This window comes from Ctenopharyngodon idella, chromosome 9 (genome assembly GCF_019924925.1).
Source record: "Ctenopharyngodon idella isolate HZGC_01 chromosome 9, HZGC01, whole genome shotgun sequence".
Lineage (NCBI taxonomy): Eukaryota > Metazoa > Chordata > Actinopteri > Cypriniformes > Xenocyprididae > Ctenopharyngodon > Ctenopharyngodon idella.
Window position 1 is genome coordinate 24683451 of NC_067228.1, and position 21252 is coordinate 24704702.

The following is a 21252-nucleotide window of genomic DNA, read 5'->3' on the forward strand; positions in this document are numbered from 1 at the left end:
ACTTGGACTGAGCTCTGCTGTCAGGGTTTGAGCAACTTTCTTTGAACTCAGTACAAACTGCTTTCAGCTCCATTAAGTCAGCACGAAAAGCTTGGTGTGACTGCAGCAGCTGTGCATTCTCTCTGCGAATGGCTTGGAGTTCATTATAGTACTCAGGCTCAGGGTATCTGGGCTGCTGGGCTGCCATGAATGACTGAGGTAGGTTTTCACTGCGCTCTGTATAACTGAAGCTTGGTGATCTCAACTGAGGGCCTGTGTGAGGAGCATCATCATCATAGAGGTAATCAGGATTGTCCCATGATGACTGGAGAGGTGTCACATGGGCAGGTACCTCCCAGGGGGGTGGGACAGCATGTTCAGTTACAGCTCTGCCCCCTACATACTGCACTTCAAAGTCTTGAAGTCGGACTGGTGGACGTGTTTGGCGTTTTGGTCTGGCTGCCCCAACGATTTCCTCATCAGATTCCATGGTACCAGGAATGAACACTGCATCCGGTTCGAAGGACCAGTTGTTGGAGAGGAAAGGAGACCGCTAGGCTGGTTCTAACTATCAGCAGTATACACTCCTGGGGTGTCAGTCAGGACACAAAGAATGAGGAGACTGGAGCTTGTTTCCAAAGTGTATTGAATATTGGTCTAAAAATAAAACATAACATTAGTATAAGTAGAAATAGGTACAGATTCAAAAATAAATCAGACATTCCTTAATCAAGAATACTAACATTTTCAGTATATTCTTTAAATAACAGCTGAAGTTTTAAATATGCAGAGGACATGCAATGGGAGACAATATAACTATTGGTCTGGTCTCATGAAGTGACTTTAGCATTAATATATATTAATAAATCCAGGTGCATTAACAAACAATGCAATTTCCCAAATAACATCATCAAAAAGGCAGTAATACTGGTTAATCTTTCCACAGTATCAAAACATGACCGATTACAGATTGATTACTATGTAAACTGTAGCATTTAACTCTGTATTTAACAGAAATTACATAGAATATCTTGTTTATCTATCAAGCGATCACACGTGTAGATAACTGATGATGTGCCATCTAGTTACTTAAGATATACTTGGGGTGTGTTTAAGGAAGCTATGTTCATATATGGTATTTTCCTGTGTTGGAGTGCCCCCTTGTGGCCGGGCAAGTTTATGTACATGTGATACAAGTGATTCGAGCTCTCCATGATAGCTAATAAAACAAGTTATTCTCCAGCATACAAAAGCCTCCGTCTCTATAACAAACTACATGGTGTCAGAAGTTAAAATAATTTGCAAAAAAAGAGGATAAAAGAGGACACAATGGCCGAAGGATTTCGCCGACCAGACCCGCTGATCTTTGATGGCAACATAGCAGAGAACTGGCAAAAATTCAAACTGGAATTCAACATATTTATCGCCGCAGCCCACAGCGATAAACCAGACAAAACTATAGCCTACATACTCCTCAATTTTGCAGGACCAGAGGCGATTGAAAGGGAGCGTTCATTCACATATGCTCCAGCAATACTGGCTGCCAATGGGCAAGATGTGATTACACCAGCGGAGTCAAGAGAAGATCCAGAATGTTTAAAGCGTAAATTCAGAGAAGTATGCAACTCGGAGACAAATGTGACGATGGAGAGACATTCGTTTAACACCAGAAATAAGAAACAAGGAGAAACCATCGAGGCTTACATGAGTACGCTAAGAAATAAAGCGAAAACACGTAACTTTGGTGCACTCACGGATGAACTAATCAGAGACAGAATGGTGTGTGGCATAGACAATGATAGCGTGAGACGAGTGTTGCTCAAAGAAAGTGATTTAACTCTCGCGAAAGCAATCAAAATATGCCAAAACAGTGAACTAACAGAGCAGCACACGAAGGTGCTGGCTGCGTCGTGCAGCAGGCCAACGAGCGTTGGGAGAAAAGGGAGAAAAGTCAGGTCAAAGAACATTGCTAACTGTAAAAATTGTGGTGGAAACCATCCAGCAAAGCGTGAACTATGCAAGGCTTTCAGGCAACAACGTCATTGTTGTAAAAAGTTTAATCATTTCAAGTCCCAGTGCAAATCTGCATCAAAAGACAATTTCAAGTCCATCAATCAAATCACTGACACAAACAGACAGCAACTACATCTATGTAGTCGTAGACCACCAACCCCTTGTCACAATTTTGAACAAACCTCTACACACTGCTCCAGCACAACTTCAGTGAATGATACTGAAGCTGGACAAGTTCAACTCGACTCTCACTTACAAAAAGGGAAAGCAGCGCTCTACCTGGTGGACACCCTATCACGTGCTCCCAGGAAAGTAACAACAAAAGATCTCAAAGATGAGGATGAATTTGAAGTGATGACTGTCCAACTGATTTCGGTCAACCGACTGCAAGAGCTCAAAGAACACACTGAAAAAGACAGCTCTCTGCAAAATCTGTGCAACACCATCAAGCATGGCTGGCCAAAGAAAATAAAGAGTGTGCCACTAAAACCCTTCTTTCCTTTCCAAGATGAGCTCACTACTAAGTATGGAATCATAATGAAGGGAACAAGAATAGTAATTCCTCAAAGCATGAATATCTACAAATCTTGCACAAAGGACATGCAGGAGCCGAAGCCGTTTTCTGGTTAACTATGACACAGGACATTGACAACTCGGTTCAGTCTTGCAGCATATGCAATGCTTTAAAACCTCATCAACAAAAGGAGCCATTGCACCTCCACAAGATCCCAGAATTGGCTTAGTCCGTCGTTCCTAGTGCTGGTAGAGTCCTACTCTGGGTGGTTTGAGATAAACTTACTTAGAACCCTGTCATCGCAAAACGTCATCAACAAACCGAAAAGGCACTTTTCTGTGCACGGTATTCCCCAGAAGCTAATCACTGACAATGGCACCCAGTTCACGAGTCAGGTCTTCAGAGACTTTGCAAGTTCATGGGACTTCTGTCACATCACTAGCAGTCCTGAGTATCCCCAGGCGAACGGTCTTTGACAAAGAGCCGTTCGTAGTGCAAAGTGCCTGCTCGAAACCACTAAGAGGGATGGGACAGACTTGTATCTGAATTTGTTAAACATCCGCAACATTCCTCGAGATAAGATACTGGGTTCACCGGCACAAAGATTGATGTCCAGGGTAACATGTACCAACATGCCCATCAGCATGCAGATGCTAAAGCCAAGGTCAAAGGACACTGTGAAAGTCAAAGCTCAACTCTCCAAGAAGAGAAAAATGCAAAAAGTATACTTCGATAAAAGGAGCAAACCACTTTCTTCACTGCATGAATCCCAAGTGGTATGGATGCAAACAGCAAAAGGACACGACAAGATTGGAGTTGTTAGGAACACCCTCAACGAGCCCAGATGTTATGTTGTGGAGTCAGATGGTAAAGGGTACAGGAGGAATCGTCGACATCTACTTCCTGTAAAAGAACCACTCCCACACTGCACACAAGTTGATCTGGAGGACTTATTGTCACAACTCAAATCTGTGCCAGACAACAGCAACGTGTCTAAAGATGCACTGCATGCTGAAGAAAACATTCCAGCTGAGCCAACTGCTCAAAAGTTACCATATCGTACTAGATATGGTCGGATTTCCAAGTCTAATTCTAAGTACACTGATTAACGATACATGTTGTTGAAAATCTGATGTAAGAATGTGTTATTGTAAGGAGTAATTCTGATATTCTATTTCAGTTGTGATTTTAGTTTGCATTACATAATGTTACAAAGATGTTTGTGAAATTATAGTACTTTTGATTAGAGAAAGTATAGAACTAAGGAAAGGTGATGTAGATAACTGATGATGTGCCATCTAGTTACTTAAGATATACTTGGGGTGTGTTTAAGGAAGCTATGTTCATATATGGTATTTTCCTGTGTTGAAGTGCCCCTTGTGGCCGGGCAAGTTTACATACATGTGATAAGTGATTCGAGTGATTCGAGCTCTCCATGATAGCTAATAAAACAAGTTGTTCTCCAGCATACAAAAGCCTCCGTCTCTATAACAAACTACAACACGTAAATCGTAAATGTACAAACCTACAAAGTTAAATAATACACTTCAAACACATTTAAAAACATAGAAATCGAAGAAAACTTACTTTATGGTCATGAATTAACACTTTGAAACACCAAATGCCAACAAACATCCAAATAACAGGCAGGAAAAATGAAGTGCGCAGTTGCCGTTCTCTCAGTAATAATATAATGACACAGCAGGCGGCAAACTTTAACAATAATGCCTCCTACTGGATGCATCGGGAAATACGCTCTACAAACTATCAAAAAAGGAGCACTTGTAAATCTCCCACATGCTTAACTGATGCTAAAGCTAGCAGCAAGGCAGTTTTCAGCAACAGGGGTCATAGGTCGGCAGTCTGGATTGGTTCAAAGGAAGGGCCTTTAAGGCCTCTAAGAACCACAGAAAGATCCCAGGTAGGAACCGTGAGGGGATGAGGGGGATTCAACCTCCTGGATCCCTTAAGGAAGTGAACAACAAGGTCGTTTCTTCCTATCGACTGCCCCGCTATAGGAGCGTGAGAAGCTGCTATAGCTGCAACATAGACTTTAAAGGTAGAGGGAGTACAGGCCTCTATCCATTAAGTCTTGAAGGAAGGACAATATCTGGGATATGTCACAAGTCAATGGGTCCTCGCCCTGGGCTGTACACCAGGCGGCAAAGATGGCCCATTTCAGGGAGTAGAGACGTCTCGTAGACGGAGCTCTGGCCTGAGAGATAGTGTTTAAGACATTCTCGAGGAGGCTTGCAGGCTCCGATTGAGAAACCACACATGAAGGTCCCACAGCTCAGGTCTGGGGTGCCATATTGTCCCTCTCGCTTGGGAGAGGAGGTCACGTCTCAGAGGGATTGGCCATGGCTCCAGGGGCGATAGCCAAGATAGCTCCAAGAACCATGGTTGGGTCCTCCAAAGAGGAGCCACCAGGAGGACTTTGTGAGCACCTTCCCTGACTCGTCTGAATTCTTGGGGAATCAGCGCGGTCGGGGGAAAAGCATAAAGGAGGAGGTTGAGCCAGTCGTGGGCCAGTGCGTCCCTGGCTTTTGAGAAATATATTGGGCAGTGATGATTGTCTTCTAAGGCAAAGAGGTCGACCTCTGCCTTCCCGAAGACGCCCCAAATTCTCTGGACTGAGCGGGGGTGGAGTGACCATTCCTCTGAGGGAAGGTTGCTCCGAGACAACGTGTCCGCCCCTATGTTCAGCACGCCCTGTATGTGTGCTGCTCTCAACGAGAGCAGATTGCAATGGGCCCACTCTAGGATGGTTTTCGCTAGAGTGAAGAGGGGCTTTGAAGAGAGGCCACCCTAGTGATTTATGAAGGACACCACCGTCATGCTGTCTGACCTGACCAAGTCCCACCAGGAGAGGAAGGAAAACCTGGAGAGCTTGATATACCGCCATCATTTCCAGGCGGTTGATATGTAGCTCAGTTTCCAGGCCGTTCCAAGCACCAAAGGCCGGACGGATGTCGCACAGAGCTCCCCAACCCATCTTGGAGGCATCTGTGAAGACGACCTTCCTCTTGTCTATTGCCCCAATTGCCACGCCCTGCTTGAACCAGCAAGGGTTCGTCCAAGGGGCCAGGGTTGTGACATACGCCTGGTTCACCTTGAGCGAGCAACGACCATTTTTCCGGCATAAGACTCATTAGTGGTTTTGCCCCCTGAATGCGCAGACATCCAGTATTGTTTGTATACAAGAAACCTGTCTATAAACAATAGACAAACTATACAACAAAACACTAAAAACAACACTAAACACTAAACATTAGGCCCTGTTTACACTGGTGGGTTTTTGTTTTAAAATGGCGTTTTAAAATGAAAACGATCCTTGTCTACACTGGCATTTCCTGGCAATCGATATTGTGATTGACATGGCCAATGAAATGTTTAGAATCGGCTCCAGGGCGGAATTTCCGCTGAACTGGTTTAGGAAAAAAAATCATGCTCACTACACGGCTGAAAATGCATGTCACATGACTGTTCGAACACACTGGGCATGTGCGTACAAGTGTAAACAGTTGCCTCTTGCCCATGTAGGCGGGTTTCCGTGCAACGTCATCACAGAGATGCGCGCAACAAGGGGGGCAGAAAAGCAATGTCTCATCATTACTGAGAGTTAATTTCTTAATATAATTGGCAGAGTCCACGCTACCTAGGCTTCCAAAGCAATTGATGCTAGCCTTCATGCAGTTAATTAATAAACCGATATGCCGATGGTTGTAAATTGAGCAAAAATCGGCCGATAAATATTGCCAGCCGATACATCGGTGCATCTCTAATGTTTACGGAGTTCGGTCTTTTAATATCACTGTCTTAGTACATTAAGCCACGTTAAGCGTCTATGGGAGGAAAACGCTTAACGTGAAATTAAACGCGTTGCATTCAAATTCTGGGCTCAACTGCTTTTCTGTACATAGTATGGTTTATTAGTATGATGTCTACTGAGTTTTGTCTGTTAATATCACTTAGTACATTAAGCCAAGTTGAGCATTTTTCCGGCATAAGACTCGTTAGCAGTTTTGCCCCCTGAATGCGCGCGCATCCAGTATTGTTTGTATACAGGAAACCCGTCTATTATACAATGCAGAGTTTAACTGCACAATGGCTGCTAAAAATGACAACAAAGCCAGCAAAGATTGCAGTTCAGTATCCATGTTATTGTTTACACTGTCATCAAGGATACACAGAGCGAATGTGGGCAGCCACACTATCGTTTTTAAAAGTCTCCGTTTTGGTACGTTTACAATGAAACGCAACCCCAGCGTTTTCAAACTAAAACGGGCTCTGCAGTGCGTTTTAAAACAAAACCCCACTAGTGTAAACGGGGCCTAAACATTGTAATAAATCAACCCATAACTTCATCTTGTTACTATTCAAAAGATTAATCACTACTGGGACAAAGCTGTTCTTGTACCGCTTTGTTGTAGGCTACATGTGGTATTCTAAACCGTCGGTTAGAAGGAAGGAGCTGGAACTCATAATAGAAGGGATGCTGCCTGTCCCTTAAAAAACTCATTTGCTGTACCTGCCTGGTATACAGTGAAGCAGGGTTAAGTTGCGGCTCCCCAGTCAACCTACTGGACCAATTCACAATTTGGTTAATAGAGTTCCTGCTCTTTAAAGGTGCTCTATGTAAGTTTTTGACTTTACTAAAGCATAAAAATTTCATAATATGTTTGCAGTATTTATTAAACATGCTCAGTTCACATATTCGTTTCTCTGAAAACCATTGCTACAGCCAGTTATTTTACTTTGAAATTTGTGTTCCATGTCGGAATTTGTTTTTGTTTCGGTCTGTGCAAGACCGCATGTTGCCAATTTACCCAATAGTATTTCGCCACCCCGGGTTGCCAGTTGGCGGAAAACACACGCAGTGAATTGCAGCCGTGGAAGCCAGCGAACAAACTGGGTCAGAGATCGCAGATTCTACCCAACCTAAAAAGCCTCAGCATCCATCTAAAAATCTCTATGAACGGGAGCATATTAAAACGCGTTATCAACTCATCATAAATCAATAAATCAACTAATTATCTTACAGTGTGTAAGTCTCCTCTCCTTCCAATGTCAGTTGAGCTCGCTCTTGTTGCGTGTCTTCAAACTGGCAACCCATGAGAGCATGGAGTCTGAGGAGGAGGAGGCGGGACAAACAATATTTTGAATTTGGACTGCAGTACCCATTTCAAACACAAGCTGTCATTATTACAAAGAGCATCTTTAAAGATAAATTCCCATACCAGGACACCAAAGAAAAAGACAAAATAGATTCAATAAAAGCATGATAAAACAAAATCAACAGTGTTTTATCAATTTGAAATTTGCAGTTTCCTTAAAAAAAAAAGTCCCTTTTTACACACTGCTTCGCAGCTGACTTCAAAACTCAACTTCAAATCAATGATTGTCCCCAAGTACTTGTAAGATTGCACACACTCCACTGTTTGACCCTTAATGGATGTGACTTTGTGCACAGAAACATTCTTCCTAAAATCAATTAACATATCCTTGTCCGGACATGGAAATTATGGACATGGCTGCTAATAAAACATTTATTTCAAAGCATTCATCATGAGCACTTTAAACTTTTCCAAGTCGACCTTCTTCAAGATGTGGGCTTTGTGAGTCTTCTTCAGAAGGTCGAGGTGATCTACAACCATCATTCCCCGGCAGTAGTTCCCTGCGAGCTCCACAGTGACCGCTTTGTGTTCGTTTTCAATAATAAATGTGTCATCTATGGCCGCTGCCATGGCATAAGAGTCACAGGAGATGAATCCCTGTCCCTCCTCCAGCTCCTTTTCAGGCTTCTTGCTGGAATCCATGATCTTCTGAAAGATCTGCTTCATAAAGCGAGCCTTGTCTGTGTCCTGGGCCAGCCAACCGTCACAGAACTCCTGAAACAGACACACACAAATATTATATGACATAGATACTGGGTATACAAGAAACACCAAAAGTTATATTTACATTATACACAATCTATATGGATTATTGTATTTTCTTAAGACATGAGGATCTCACCCAGGGTAATTGACTGCGACAGCTGAACTCCCAGGTTGCAATATAAATTGGGCAAATGAATTCATTCAGGACAATAGAAGCTGCTTCAGGATCAGCTGCAAAGTTGTACTCTCCACACACAGTGACGTTCCCACGAGCTGAAGAGAAATGGTTGTTATTTTTCTAACCTGATTAAACTGCATGAAAAATATTAATATAGAAGACAGATACCAGCAATACATATCAGACTGATTATAATATTTGTATTCAAGGTACACATGATTCTGGTTTAGGGATGGGCAATATTGCATTGCATAAAATAAACATCCTTCTGAAAAATATACACTACTGGTCAGAAATTAGGAAGAAATTAGACAGAACAGGCACAACTGTTTTCAACACTGATAACAATAAGAACCATTATACATAACGTGTTTGAGAACACGTTTTAAGTCTGTTTAAAGTGACCATTTAGATTTATTTGAGAGAAGCCATCATTGTAGCTAAACTAACATCACTGTCAAATAAAAAAGTCTGTTTTTAGAGAAACACTGACTGTAGAGATTTACTTTGAATGAGTTCATCAAAGCTGTCACATTAAACTTCACTGAAATAAATGAAACATAACAGCTATAATATTGGATATATTGCCCATCCTATTCTGATAAAACAGTAAGTGTAAAGTAAGTTTTAGGGACTCACATTCTGTATTGCCACCCATAATGTAAAGGCCTTTGAGTTTCTGGGGAAATGAGGGGTCCAGTTTCACCGCCAAAGCCACATTTGTCAGTGGAGCCGTGGCCACTAAAGACACCTTAGAGAAGCAGGAACAACACATGGTAAAATACTTGAAATGCATGTTATTTCCATTAATCAATATTCAATAGTATAATCAATATTTGATACTATATAAGCATATACACCTCTCCAGGATTCGCATTGACTATTCGGATCATGGCTGACGCAGCGATCTCTTTCTGGATAAGTTCCAGACCAGGAGCTTCAGGGTCTGGGGCGTCCCCGAGTCCATCTTTACCATAAAAATCTCCAGAACCAACGGTTTGCCCCAAGAGTGAATTAGTTGCTCCACGAAATACAGGAATCTAGCAATTCAGAGACACAATCAGGTTTTTTGATTATGCTGTAATGACTGTCATGTGCTGGACCACAATACATTACTTTGCAGTAAGAAAGGTTATTCTTGGAGTTATTTAATCTAAAAACATCTATGCAAACAGCTAGAATTATAACAGAATATATATTACTGAACATAAAAATACATTTGAAAAACCTGAAAAACAATCACAATGTATTATTTCTGATTTCTGTAGCACTCTATCACGTCCATTCCATTAACCAATTCAGAGAAAATCAAGTCTTTCAATAATAGTAAAATGACAGTCATGTGCTACATAATACTTTGCTTTATTCTACCAGGATTTTTCCTGCTGAGAGACGACAGAAATGCAGAATTTTGCAAGAGAAAAAAAATGATGGCATACATTTATTGCAACTGGGGTAGGCACATACATTTGACCAATGAAAAGTTCACCAATTTTTGCAAGTTATCACAGTTATGCAAACATTGCACAAAAAAACCTCTGCATCAAGAAGTATAACATTTACTAAATAAACAACTGACCACACGGAGCTAGTATCAGAATCAGAAAGAGCTTTATTACCAGGTATATTTACATATACGAGGAATTTGTTTTGATGACAGAAGCTTCCACAGCACAAACAGAATGACAGTGATAAGACACAGATAAAATATACAAAATAAAATAAAAATAGAATAATTATTTTTTTTTTTTTTTTTTTTAAATATACAAAAAAATTGACAATATACAACAATACACAATAGACAGTATATGTACAGGTATGTTATGTACTAATGCAAACGTAAATAAGAAGTAGTGTGTAAGAAGTGGTGTGTTAAAAAAATAAATGTATAAAATAAATAGTGTTGTGTATTGCATATTCATTGCTAAGTGGGGGCATTAACTGTTCATTCATGAGACGGATTGCCTGAGGGAAGAAACTGTTCCTATGCCTGGCCATTCTGGTGTCCAGTGCTCTGTAGCACCGACCAGATGGCTAAAGTTCAAAGAGGAAGTGGCCTGGGTGTGAGGGGTCCAAAATGATTTTTGCCAGCCCTTCTACTCACTCTGGATGAGTACAGTTCTTGGAGAATGGGGAGGGTAGTACCAGTGATTCGCTTAGCAGTCCGAACTATCCGTATCCGCTGTAATCTTATAAAGTCTGATTTGGTAGAACTCCATCAGCAGCTCCTATAGCAGATTGAACTTTCTCAGCTGGAGAAGGAAGTACAGTCTCTGCTGGGCCTTTTTGACAATAGAGTCTATGTGGAACTCCCACTTCAGGTCCTGAGAAATGGTGGTGCCCAGGAACCTGAATGACTCCAATGTTGCCACAGTGCTGTCCATGATGTCGAGTGGGAATAATGCTGGGGTATTTCTCCTGAAGTCCACAATCATCTCCACTGTTTTGAGCGTGTTAAGCTCCAGGTTATTATAACTGCACCAGACAGCCAGCTCTTTAACCTCCTGTCTGTAAGCAGACTTGTCACCGTCCTGGATAAGGCCAATGAGTGTGGTGTCATCAGCAAACTTCAGGAGCTTGACAGAGGCGTCTTTTGTGGTGCAGTCGTTGGTGTAGAGCAGAGTTTAGCTCCAACCCTGAAAAAAAAAAAAAAAAAAAAATACGCTCACCTACCTGTAACTTTATTAACCCTGAAGACCTTGATTAGCTTCAGGTGTGTTTAATTAGGGTTGAAGCTAAACTCTGCAGGACAATGGCCCTTAAGGATCAATGTTCCCCACCCCTGCTGTAGAGGGAGAAGAGCTGTAGGGAAAGAACGCACCGCTGGGGGGCACCAGTGCTGATCAAGAATTTTCCCAGCCTCACTAGCTGTTGCCTGTGTGTCAGGAAGTTGGTGATCCATTGACAGATGGAGGTGGGCACAGAGAGCTGGGTTAATTTGGACAGGAGGAGGTTTGGGACGATGGTGTGTAAGGCCGAGCTGAAGTCCACAAACAGGATCCTCACATAAGTCCCTGGTTTGTCCAGATGTTGTAGGATATAATGCAGTCCCATGTTGACTGCACCATCCACAGACCTATTTGCTTGATAAGCAAAGTGTAGGGGGTCCAGCAAGGGTCCAGTAATGTCTTTCAGGTAGGCCAGCCAGTCTTTCAAATGACATTATGACCACAGATGTTAAGGCAGCAGGTCTGTAGTCATTCAGTCCTGTAATTTTGGGCTTCTTTGGGATGGGAATGGTGGAGTGTTTGAAGTAGGAAGGAACTTCGCACAGCTCCAGTGATTTGTTGAAGATCTGTGCGAAGATAGGGGCCAGTTAGTCAGCATAGGATTTCAGACAGGCTGGTGAAACGCTGCCTGGTGCTTTCCTTGCCTTCTGTTTCCGGAAAACCAGACACATTTTTTTCACAGAGCTGAAGTGCAGGAGGGGGCAGAGAGGGGTTGCTGAAGGTGATGATGGGTGTATGGAGAGAAGGTCAGAACAGGTGTGGGGAGTGAGATACGGTTTTTAAAACCTGCAATAAAACGCATTCAAATCAATGGCCAATTGTTGATTTGACAGTGCTGGGGGGTAGTGTCTTGTAGTTAGTAATGTCTTTCAGAAGCTGATGCAGGGTCATTGGCTAAAAACTGGTTTCTCAGCTTTTCAGAATAGTTCATCTTAACCACTCTGATCTCATTTGTCAGTGTGTATGGGCCTATTTAAACAAGACTCTTCATCAACTGTAATGGTACAATGGACTCTTCTTCAATGCTGGTACATCTGTACACCCCCCTTCATTGATGTAGAAGCATGTCACACGCACCGCCACACGATTTCCCCGCCGATTCCGCATCACGATCCGCTCTGAATAGCTGGAAGCCAGGCAGATGTAGCGCACTGAATGGCTTTATTCAGCCAGAGCAGCAGAGATTAAAAAGTCCTTATTTGTTTGAGACAACAGAAGAAGGTCTGAAGGGTTGGATTCTGGAATCCACTGCCGCTTCAATACATATCTTTTGAGTGGTTTATAATCAAGTTTCTAAATATTCCATTATTTGAATGTTCAAACTTCAACTTATGTTAAAGCATTTATTTTCCTTTTCATCTTCAAACACTAGAAAATAATTTTGAATATTGTCGTTACCTCTCACTGAGAGAAAAGTACAACTTATCAGTATGTTTTGGGAAAGTTTCCTGTTCAGAGCAAAGCTCAGATCAACTTCAACCTTGAAGAAGCTGTGAATCATGTATCTGTGTATGTGTTCTGTGCAGGTCCTTTGTACTGGTGGACAACTGGCACTCTGCTTGAGACCAGCAGACGCCATGTCATGACCCCAAAAGGACATCCAGTACCTAAATCCAGAGTCCCCTCGTCAGCATCCTGACGAATGGAGATATGCTTCTGACTATCTGTCCATGTGTGGAAGATTACTAATTTTGCCTATTTTTCTTAGCCAATCAGAATCGTTTAACCTGAAGTAATGACATTAGTGGACTCTGTTAGAGTATAATTGTTGTGGAAATGTGAATGTACGCAGAGCGGCCTACGAACTCCGTGTGAGACTAGAAGCAGGCTTCTGCAGAAGAAACTGCAAACTAATCTTCAGTAAAATTTTCTTTAATTTATTATTTTTTTTAAACTCTGACTCAGAGTCTTCCTTCATCATCTCTGGTCTTTTGGGTCTTTAACTGTAAAATTCCCCTACATGTTCGTTTTGTTGGGTAGAGAGCGGAGATTCACCTGATGGATACTAGGCAGCATGCCGTACTAATGTACTAATGCTGCGCTGTTTGAGATTGACCTTCGCGCCGGCTCGCTTCCCATGCTAAAATGTCCAGCAAAACGTGAAAAAAACAGTGAAATATTAGCTGGTGTGAACTGCCGAATGTTCAGCAATTTATCCCTGGTAAAACTGATTGTCCTGTCTTTTGTTATATCCTTACAAACTAAATTGACTTTCTAATAATCACCATGAAATTAAAATTGATTTTTGAAATTTTTATTATGGAATATTGCAGCATTTATTATAAATAATGTATCTGTATGTTATTATTATTATTATTTTTTAATCCATGTGCCCTCGTAATCTTTAATCAAAATGTCTCCCCCTCCCACTTGCAGCAACATCTCTTCTCTTTTCTGATGTTTACTGGCGTGAGGGCTGGACAACCTGTCACTCACATGATATCACAGCAATAGCAAACCACAATCATCCTACCATCCAATCAATAGGCTTTATGACGAACATCACATGAACAAACAAGAACACCCTCATGTCGTTCTATACCCGTAAGACCTTCTGAACACAAATTAAGATATTTTTGATGAAACTGGCTCAGTGAGGACTGCATTGCCAGCAATGTCACTGAACCTCTCAAAAAACAAAATAACAACTTTTCAAGAATATCTAGTGATGGGCAATTTCAAAACACTGTTTCAAAGCTTTACGAATCTTTTGTTTCGAATCAGTGGTTCAGAGCACCAAAGTCACATGCTTTCAGTAAACGAGGCTTTGTTTACGTGATCCGAATCACTGATTCGAAACAAAAGATTTGTAAAGCTTCGAAGCAGTGTTTTGAAATCGCCTATCATTAGATATTGTTGAGTTTGAATAAAGTTGTTATTTTGTTTTTTTGGCGCACAAAAAGTATTCTCGTCACTTAATAATATTAAGGTAGAACCACTGTAGTCACATGAACTGTTTTCTTTAGTAGCTTTCTGGATCTTGAGAGGTTCAGTGACATTGCTGTCAATGGAGGCCTCACTGAGCCATCAGGTTTCATCAAAAATATCTTAATTTGTGTTCCGAAGAGGAACAGAAGGTCTTACAGGTGTGGAACGACATGAGGGTGAGTAATTAATGACAGAATTTTCATTTTTGGGTGAACTAACCCTTTAAAAGTAAAATTATGAGTAATCTCATTGTGGTATGTACTGACCACTTTCCAAGCATATCTCACCTCCAGATGCTTACACACTTTCAGGACACGCAGGACATTTTTGCAGACATTTTCTACTGAAGTGTTGCCCTGAACGCAAGTGATGCCCAGGATCTGCACGTCCGGCGCTGCCAAAGCCATCATGAGAGCCTGAGCATCATCCACACCACAGTCCACGTCCACAAGCAGTTTCTTCATGCTGGCTTCTTCACAACAATATGAGAACAAGAGGAATTTAGTTAATAACAGTTGGTGGTGTATCCTGTTTTAATGTCCAGGCTGGTGAAAGTTGTACATTCAAAACCAGGTAGAGGGTAGAATGACCATAACATTAATAATTATCTTATATTAACATTAACTGTATATGTTTTAACTCAGTGGTTAAGGTTATTGTTTAGGTGTAAATTATTGTCCACACTAAAGGTGTCCGTGGATACTCACTTTCCACTAATCGTATCTTCTTCTTCTTCTTCTTCCTTCTTCTTCCTCTGTGTTCAACATCCGATTGCTGCATCTCATTTAGAATCCTGCATCTTCCAATGGTCGCATTTAAAGGCTGCAAAAAAGAAAAGTAACCGTTAGAGTGCAAAGTAAGAAAGAAATTACAGTATTTTACACCTCATGAAGAATAACACTCAATTTTATTACTAAATAAGACATCCTTGATGACGTATGCAGCATGCGACTTCTGGAGGACGCAGCGGAAACCGCAGAACCGATCACCGGTGATCACCGCGAGATGCATGCCAGTTAGAAATGTGTCCGAGTGCGGGCCGCCTTGCTCTGATGTCATGCTGACGAATGTCAAAAACCTCTCGCGATGGCGAGGCGGACGTGTCGGATTCTGCAGGACAGTAATAGGAGTCACAAGATCAGTGGCCGAGACCATAAACAGAGAGGCGTTTTTGAGAGCGTTACCTGATTTGCCCACGTCAGAGAGTGGGTAGGGTTTAGGGGTGGGGTAGGGTGAAGGGGATCATTTTCATTGCATGATTTATAAACACCCACCAGCTTGAAAACACCCACAAATTCAGAAACGCCCACTTTTGTTCCACAGAGACCTCATACTCATCGACTGCACTGATCAAAAGAACGATGGGAAACGACTTGCAGCTTAATGCTCTTTGGTTTAAACAACCGTGATGTATTGATCTCTTTTAAAATGTTTGATTTTAAAACTCTAAAATCATGTTTTAATGCAGCGTTTCTCAAAGTGTGGGGCGCGCCCACTGGTGGGGAATAGAAACAAGACAAGTGGGGCGCGACAAACCAGTAGCCCCTCACTGCAGAACACTCGAGATCCAAGGGGCGGAGTCGGGTAGGTTAAGGGATATGTAAAGTGGGAGGAGTTGGATCTAGATCCAATTCCACCCCCTGGATCTTGTGTTCTGCAGTGAGGACCATCTCAATTCAAACTGTGGTTTCGCGCTTTGGCTGGCGCTGAGCCAGAGACGGACGCTCTCAACAGCGCTTGTCATTTATCACAACTATGCAGTGTTTTCAACAACATAATGTTTATTTTAGTCTTCAGATATTTAAAAATCCATAAGCACTAGTAAAACAATACACGTAGAGCTTGTAAAATACACCGGATGTCTATGGAAGCAGCAATAACAATTAATTCAAATATAAGTTTAAGTTTTCAAATAAAATATACATTTTATTCATATCAGATACACATAGTGTAAGTAACTATAAAGTTTACTTTATTTTTCTCCCAGATCACCAACCACTTACTTACATGTATTTCGGGAGAAACTGATAAATTAACGTGCTGTAAATCTGACTGACATGACTCTGAGCAGCTGCGCAAACAAACATGGCGGCGCCCATTTCGCGTTATAGATCAAGATAATTTATTAAGGTTTTTAAATGACAAAACACCCACTTACACGTATTTAAGAATCGGAATATCAGATAGTTGATGACATGGTAAGCAAGTTTGTGAATATTTTGAATAATAAAGGAGAAACAAAAATAAAGCAATCCAACACTTCTGTCATACAGTGTTAATAGGCTCATTTGAGATGAGCAAATTCTGCGCAGAACCGATCACCGGTGATCACCGCGAGATGCATGCCGGTTAGAAGTGTGTCCGAGGGTGGGCCAGACAGATAAGAGGGTCTGTATCTCTTACCATTGGAGAACGCGTAACGGCTAACTTAGTCACGTGCGGCACCTATCGTGTAATGGCAGTGACATCAGTCGCAACATTCCCTAGTCTGCCTTCTCTTAAAAAATACATTTTTATCAAGCTAAAATATCCATATAGTTCCCAAAGAAAGTATTGTTTAGTGTAAAACATGCTGAAGATTAGCAAACAGGCTGTTGATTAATTAAATGATTAGCTATTTCCCCACAAAAGCTGTTTAATCAGCATAGTGAAGCCTCTCATCCATTGACATCCATTCAAAAAACAGCCTCTGGTCTCCGTCCCTGCGTACCGCCGGGGGCGGAGCGTTAGCATTAGCCGTTACGCTTTTTTGGCGAAAGGTTGCAGGCTTGCCTTCCAGTGGCTTTGGGTGGGCCGCCTTGCTCTGATGTCATGCCGACGTGTGTCAGAAAAGTCTCGCGAGGGCGAGGCGGCCTCATCGGATTCTGCAGTCGGGCGCAGTTGCTCTCCACCGACTCAAAGAGTATAGAACCCAAGAGGCGACACTCTGATACTTTTTGGGTAACAGCCACTAGATGGCGCTCCGGTAGCGCGGCCGCCATTATGGGGTGAAAATACTAACTGGACCATAGAATCCTTCACATCTTACGCACCCAAAATCAGCGAATTTCATTGCCAAATCAGAAGCGCAAAAGAACATTTTTCAAATGAAATCATCAGTAAATTGTACGGCTCCCACAGTAAATGCTGTATTGTCTTATATATGTTTTATTTTACTAGTTGTGGAATCCAACCATTCAACCATCTGAGGTAACTTAGCCTACTTTATTGAGTATTTCCATTTTATGCAACTTTACACATTTATTAATAGTAAATTAATAATTAATAAATTTAAGATCATCATGTTTGCACCGAACAATATATTTAAGACCTAGTGGAGTAATAGTAATAATAGTATCACTCTACTAGGTCTGAATTGAAATAGGCTATATTGTACGTTTTAATGGATCAGGCTACAAACACAATGATCTTATAATACATGATGCATTGCTGTGTCCGTTATCGCATAATTCCCACTTTTGGACACTTTTGCTTTAACGGACATTAGACAACACTGCAAAATCAAGCTGTTATATTCATATATTTATTGTCCAACATTCCCAACTTTTCTGATGCATGTCCTTAATTTAATTTCATATGTTGGTATTAATTCAGTGTTTTTAAGCCTAATGCTAATACTAGATCTCTTAAAGAATTTTAACCCAAACTGACTGGGTTTCTAGAGAGCAAAGGTTTTGTGAAAAAAGTGGAAGACTTAAACACAAAGTCTGTAAAATAAACTGTTAAAAGGATTTGATGATCACTAGTGATAGTATTTTATTCTGTGTTGTCATCATTCAGGTTGGATTTCAGCTTTAATGTACGTTTTTTTTTTAAAGGGTTAGTTCACCCAAAAATGAAAATTCTGTCATTTATTACTCACGCTCATGCCGTTCCACACCCGTAAGACCTTCGTTCATCTTCGGAACGCAAATTGAGATATTTTTGATTAAATCCGATGGCTCCGTGAGGCCTACATAGCCAGCAATGACATTTCCTCTCTCAAGATCCATAAAGGTACTAAAAACATATTTAAATCAGTTCATGTGAGTACAGTGGTTCAATATTAATATTATAAAGCGACAAGAATATTTTTGGTGCGCCAAAAAAAAAACAAAATAACGACTTATTTAGTGATGGCCGATTTCAAAACACTGCTTCAGGAAGATTCGGATCGCGTGTCAAATCGCCAAACTGCTGAAATCACGTGACTTTGGCGCTGTGAACTGCGGATTTGATACGCTGATTCATTATGCTCCGAAGCTTCCTGACACAGTGTTTTGAAATCGGCCATCACTATATAAGTCGTTATTTTGTTTTTTTTTGGCGTATTTTGGCGTTTTTTTTATGTGTATAAATTATGTGTGAATATTCCTAAAGTCTCTGACAGTGCGATCTCTCTGTGGGTCAAAATCACTATAAAGTGCCTTTGAGACTTCACAATTTCCAAAATAAAAAGTTGAGATTTTCCATTTAACTTCATATTTGTTGTATTAAGGAGACCTTAGGCTGTTAGAAATGCATGTTGGTCAAGCTCCAGCACTTTTTGTAAATTAACTGCAAGCAGACAATGTACGAGCAAACCACAAAATATGTCCACCCTGTCATGGACAAAATCAAAGTAGTTTAAATATATTTTCATTGCATAGTGATTTTAAAATATAGATTTTCAGTAAGATACTTGGTCCCTTTCTCAACAATAAATTTTAGTTAATCAGAAAAGTCTTTTGATAATAATGAAACTACTGAAAAATATTTGTTTCCCTATAAAATATGCAATACTTTCAATTTCTTTTCTAAATAACGTCTAACAACAAAGATATCTGGTCAAACTTTCAAACAATATTAACTGGCCCTCTTTTCTTTATAAAGAAATCACACAAAAGGTTTTGCTAACTTGTTAAAATAATTTGCTAATTTTCATAAAAGATGAAAATGACAGGGTGGATAATGACAGGGTGGACAAAAATATGACAGGGTGGACAAAGACTTTAATGGGTGAATAAAACGGGAATATAAGAGAAACAACAGGAACAAGAAGAAACCCTTAAGCAATATATGATACTCTAACTATTAAACTAAAACTGCTCACTTGATTTGTTTAAAACCGTGGCTCCATAAATCACCACTTTGTGTTGCTCAGAGACGCACGACAGTTCTGCTGTGGCTTTGTTTGGAACTATTTTTGTTGGCAAAATAGAACCAAAACAGTCAATATTTACGATATTGTGTTTATTAACTTGTTGTTTATTTTACTGTTGTATAAAATAAATATCACATTTTCAAATCGAGCACATATTCAGGAAAACAGCACTTTTTCTTGTGTGATTGCTTAACTATATCATGTGATATAAATATAAGACAAAAACCCATTCGGGGCATTTTTTATATTCATATCTTGAGTTTTTGGCACATTCTAACTACATTCTAACAAGCTACATCACACAGTGAGTCGTTGTCTTACATCATCTTCCATCTCTATGCAACTGCATGCAGTGTAAGATGGCGTACAGGTCTTGGCCGGGGCGGGGTGCATGCGTTCATTTTCCATAATTAATTGCACCAAATTAACACGTTAAATCGACAGCCTTAGTGAAAACATTATCAGAATGTGGCAAAAACTATGCACATGTCCACCCTGTCATGGAAGGCTTGATGACAGGGTGGACATTTTTGGCAAAATTTTGCATTTAATGGACACATGGTGTACCTTCAGTTAGCAAAGTGATTCATTGTTGAAGCTGACAGTATACTGTTTAAAACATATATTTTTAATTTCTGAAAAGTTTTTATATTAATTAATATTTCACTATGACAGGGTGGACATGCTAAGCTTGACAACATCCAAACACAATATGATGAAAATTAGGAAATATAAGTGTAGATACTCAGTGTACTTGCAGCAGATGTTTTAATCTCCATTGAAGAAAGACCAAATGGGGGTGGGGATGTCACTGACTACATCAGTTGGTTTCTTAAAGGGGCGTTTACTCCAAAATGACAGGGTGGACAGCAATTTCAGGGACACATGTAAAATGCTTAATATTATTATGAAAATAGAATATAAATGATCAAAATTTCTTGGTTTATCAAATAACTTGAGGACAATAAGAACATTCAAAAAGTTTTTAAATTTTATGTCATTTATTCACTTTTTACACTCACTGAAGTTAGCTGAGCAGTGTCTGGGACATGCCAAAACCACATACATCCAATCAAAGAAAATGGTATAAAAGGAGAAAAAACAATTCAAGAGATTTATCAATGTACTTGTACAGGTGCTGGTCATATAATTAGAATATCATCAAAAAGTTGATTTTCACTAATTCCATTCAAAAAGTGAAACTTGTATATTATATTCATTCATTACACACAGACTAATATATTTCAAATGTTTATTTCTTTTAATTTTGATGATTATAACTGACAACTAAGGAAAATCCCAAATTCAGTATCTCAGAAAATTAGAATATTACTTAAGACCAGTACAAAGAAAGGATTTTTAGAAATCTTGGCCAACTGAAAAGTATGAACATGAAAAGTATGAGCATGTACAGCACTCAATACTTAGTTGGGGCTCCTTTTGCCTGAATTACTGCAGCAATGCGGCGTGGCATGGAGTCGATCAGTCTGTGGCACTGTTCAGGTGTTATAAGAGCCCAGGTTGCTCTGATAGTGGCCTTCAGCTCTTCTGCATTGTTGGGTCTGGCATATCGCATCTTCCTCTTCACAATACCCCATAGATTTTCTATGGGGTTAAGGTCAGGCGAGTTTGCTGGCCATTTAAGAACAGGGATACCATGGTCCTTAAACCAGGTACTGGTAGCTTTGGCACTGTGTGCAGGTGCCAAGTCCTGTTGGAAAATGAAATCTGCATCTCCATAAAGTTGGTCAGCAGCAGGAAGCATGAAGTGCTCTAAAACTTCCTGGTATACGGCTAAGTTGACCTTGGACCTCAGAAAACACAGTGGACCAACACCAGCAGATGACATGGCACCCCAAACCATCACTGACTGTGGAAACTTTACACTGGACCTCAAGCAACGTGGA

The 21252-nt window shown here is 40.6% G+C and overlaps 1 protein-coding gene across 10 annotated transcripts in view; it reads right to left on the bottom strand.

Annotated features, from left to right (window-relative positions):
• The window catches only part of si:dkey-4e7.3 (uncharacterized protein LOC402865 homolog), a 49993-nt gene that overhangs the window by 15687 nt on the left and 13054 nt on the right, over positions 1-21252 (bottom strand). Inside the window, exons 2-8 of one of the 10 annotated variants that reach the window (XM_051906235.1) lie at positions 15138-15333; positions 14931-15045; positions 14511-14692; positions 9427-9606; positions 9206-9317; positions 8525-8661; positions 608-8397 (exon numbers count right to left, since the gene is read on the bottom strand). In XM_051906235.1, the coding sequence (XP_051762195.1) occupies positions 8056-8397; positions 8525-8661; positions 9206-9317; positions 9427-9606; positions 14511-14692; positions 14931-15045; positions 15138-15170 (1101 nt within the window). In that variant the 5' untranslated portion in view covers positions 15171-15333 and the 3' untranslated portion in view covers positions 608-8055. Of the gene's footprint in view, positions 1-607; positions 8398-8524; positions 8662-9205; positions 9318-9426; positions 9607-14510; positions 14696-14930; positions 15046-15137; positions 15334-18085; positions 18331-21252 lie in introns of those variants that run through there. The other 9 variants (XM_051906234.1, XM_051906237.1, XM_051906240.1 and 6 more) reach the window with 9 other exon arrangements.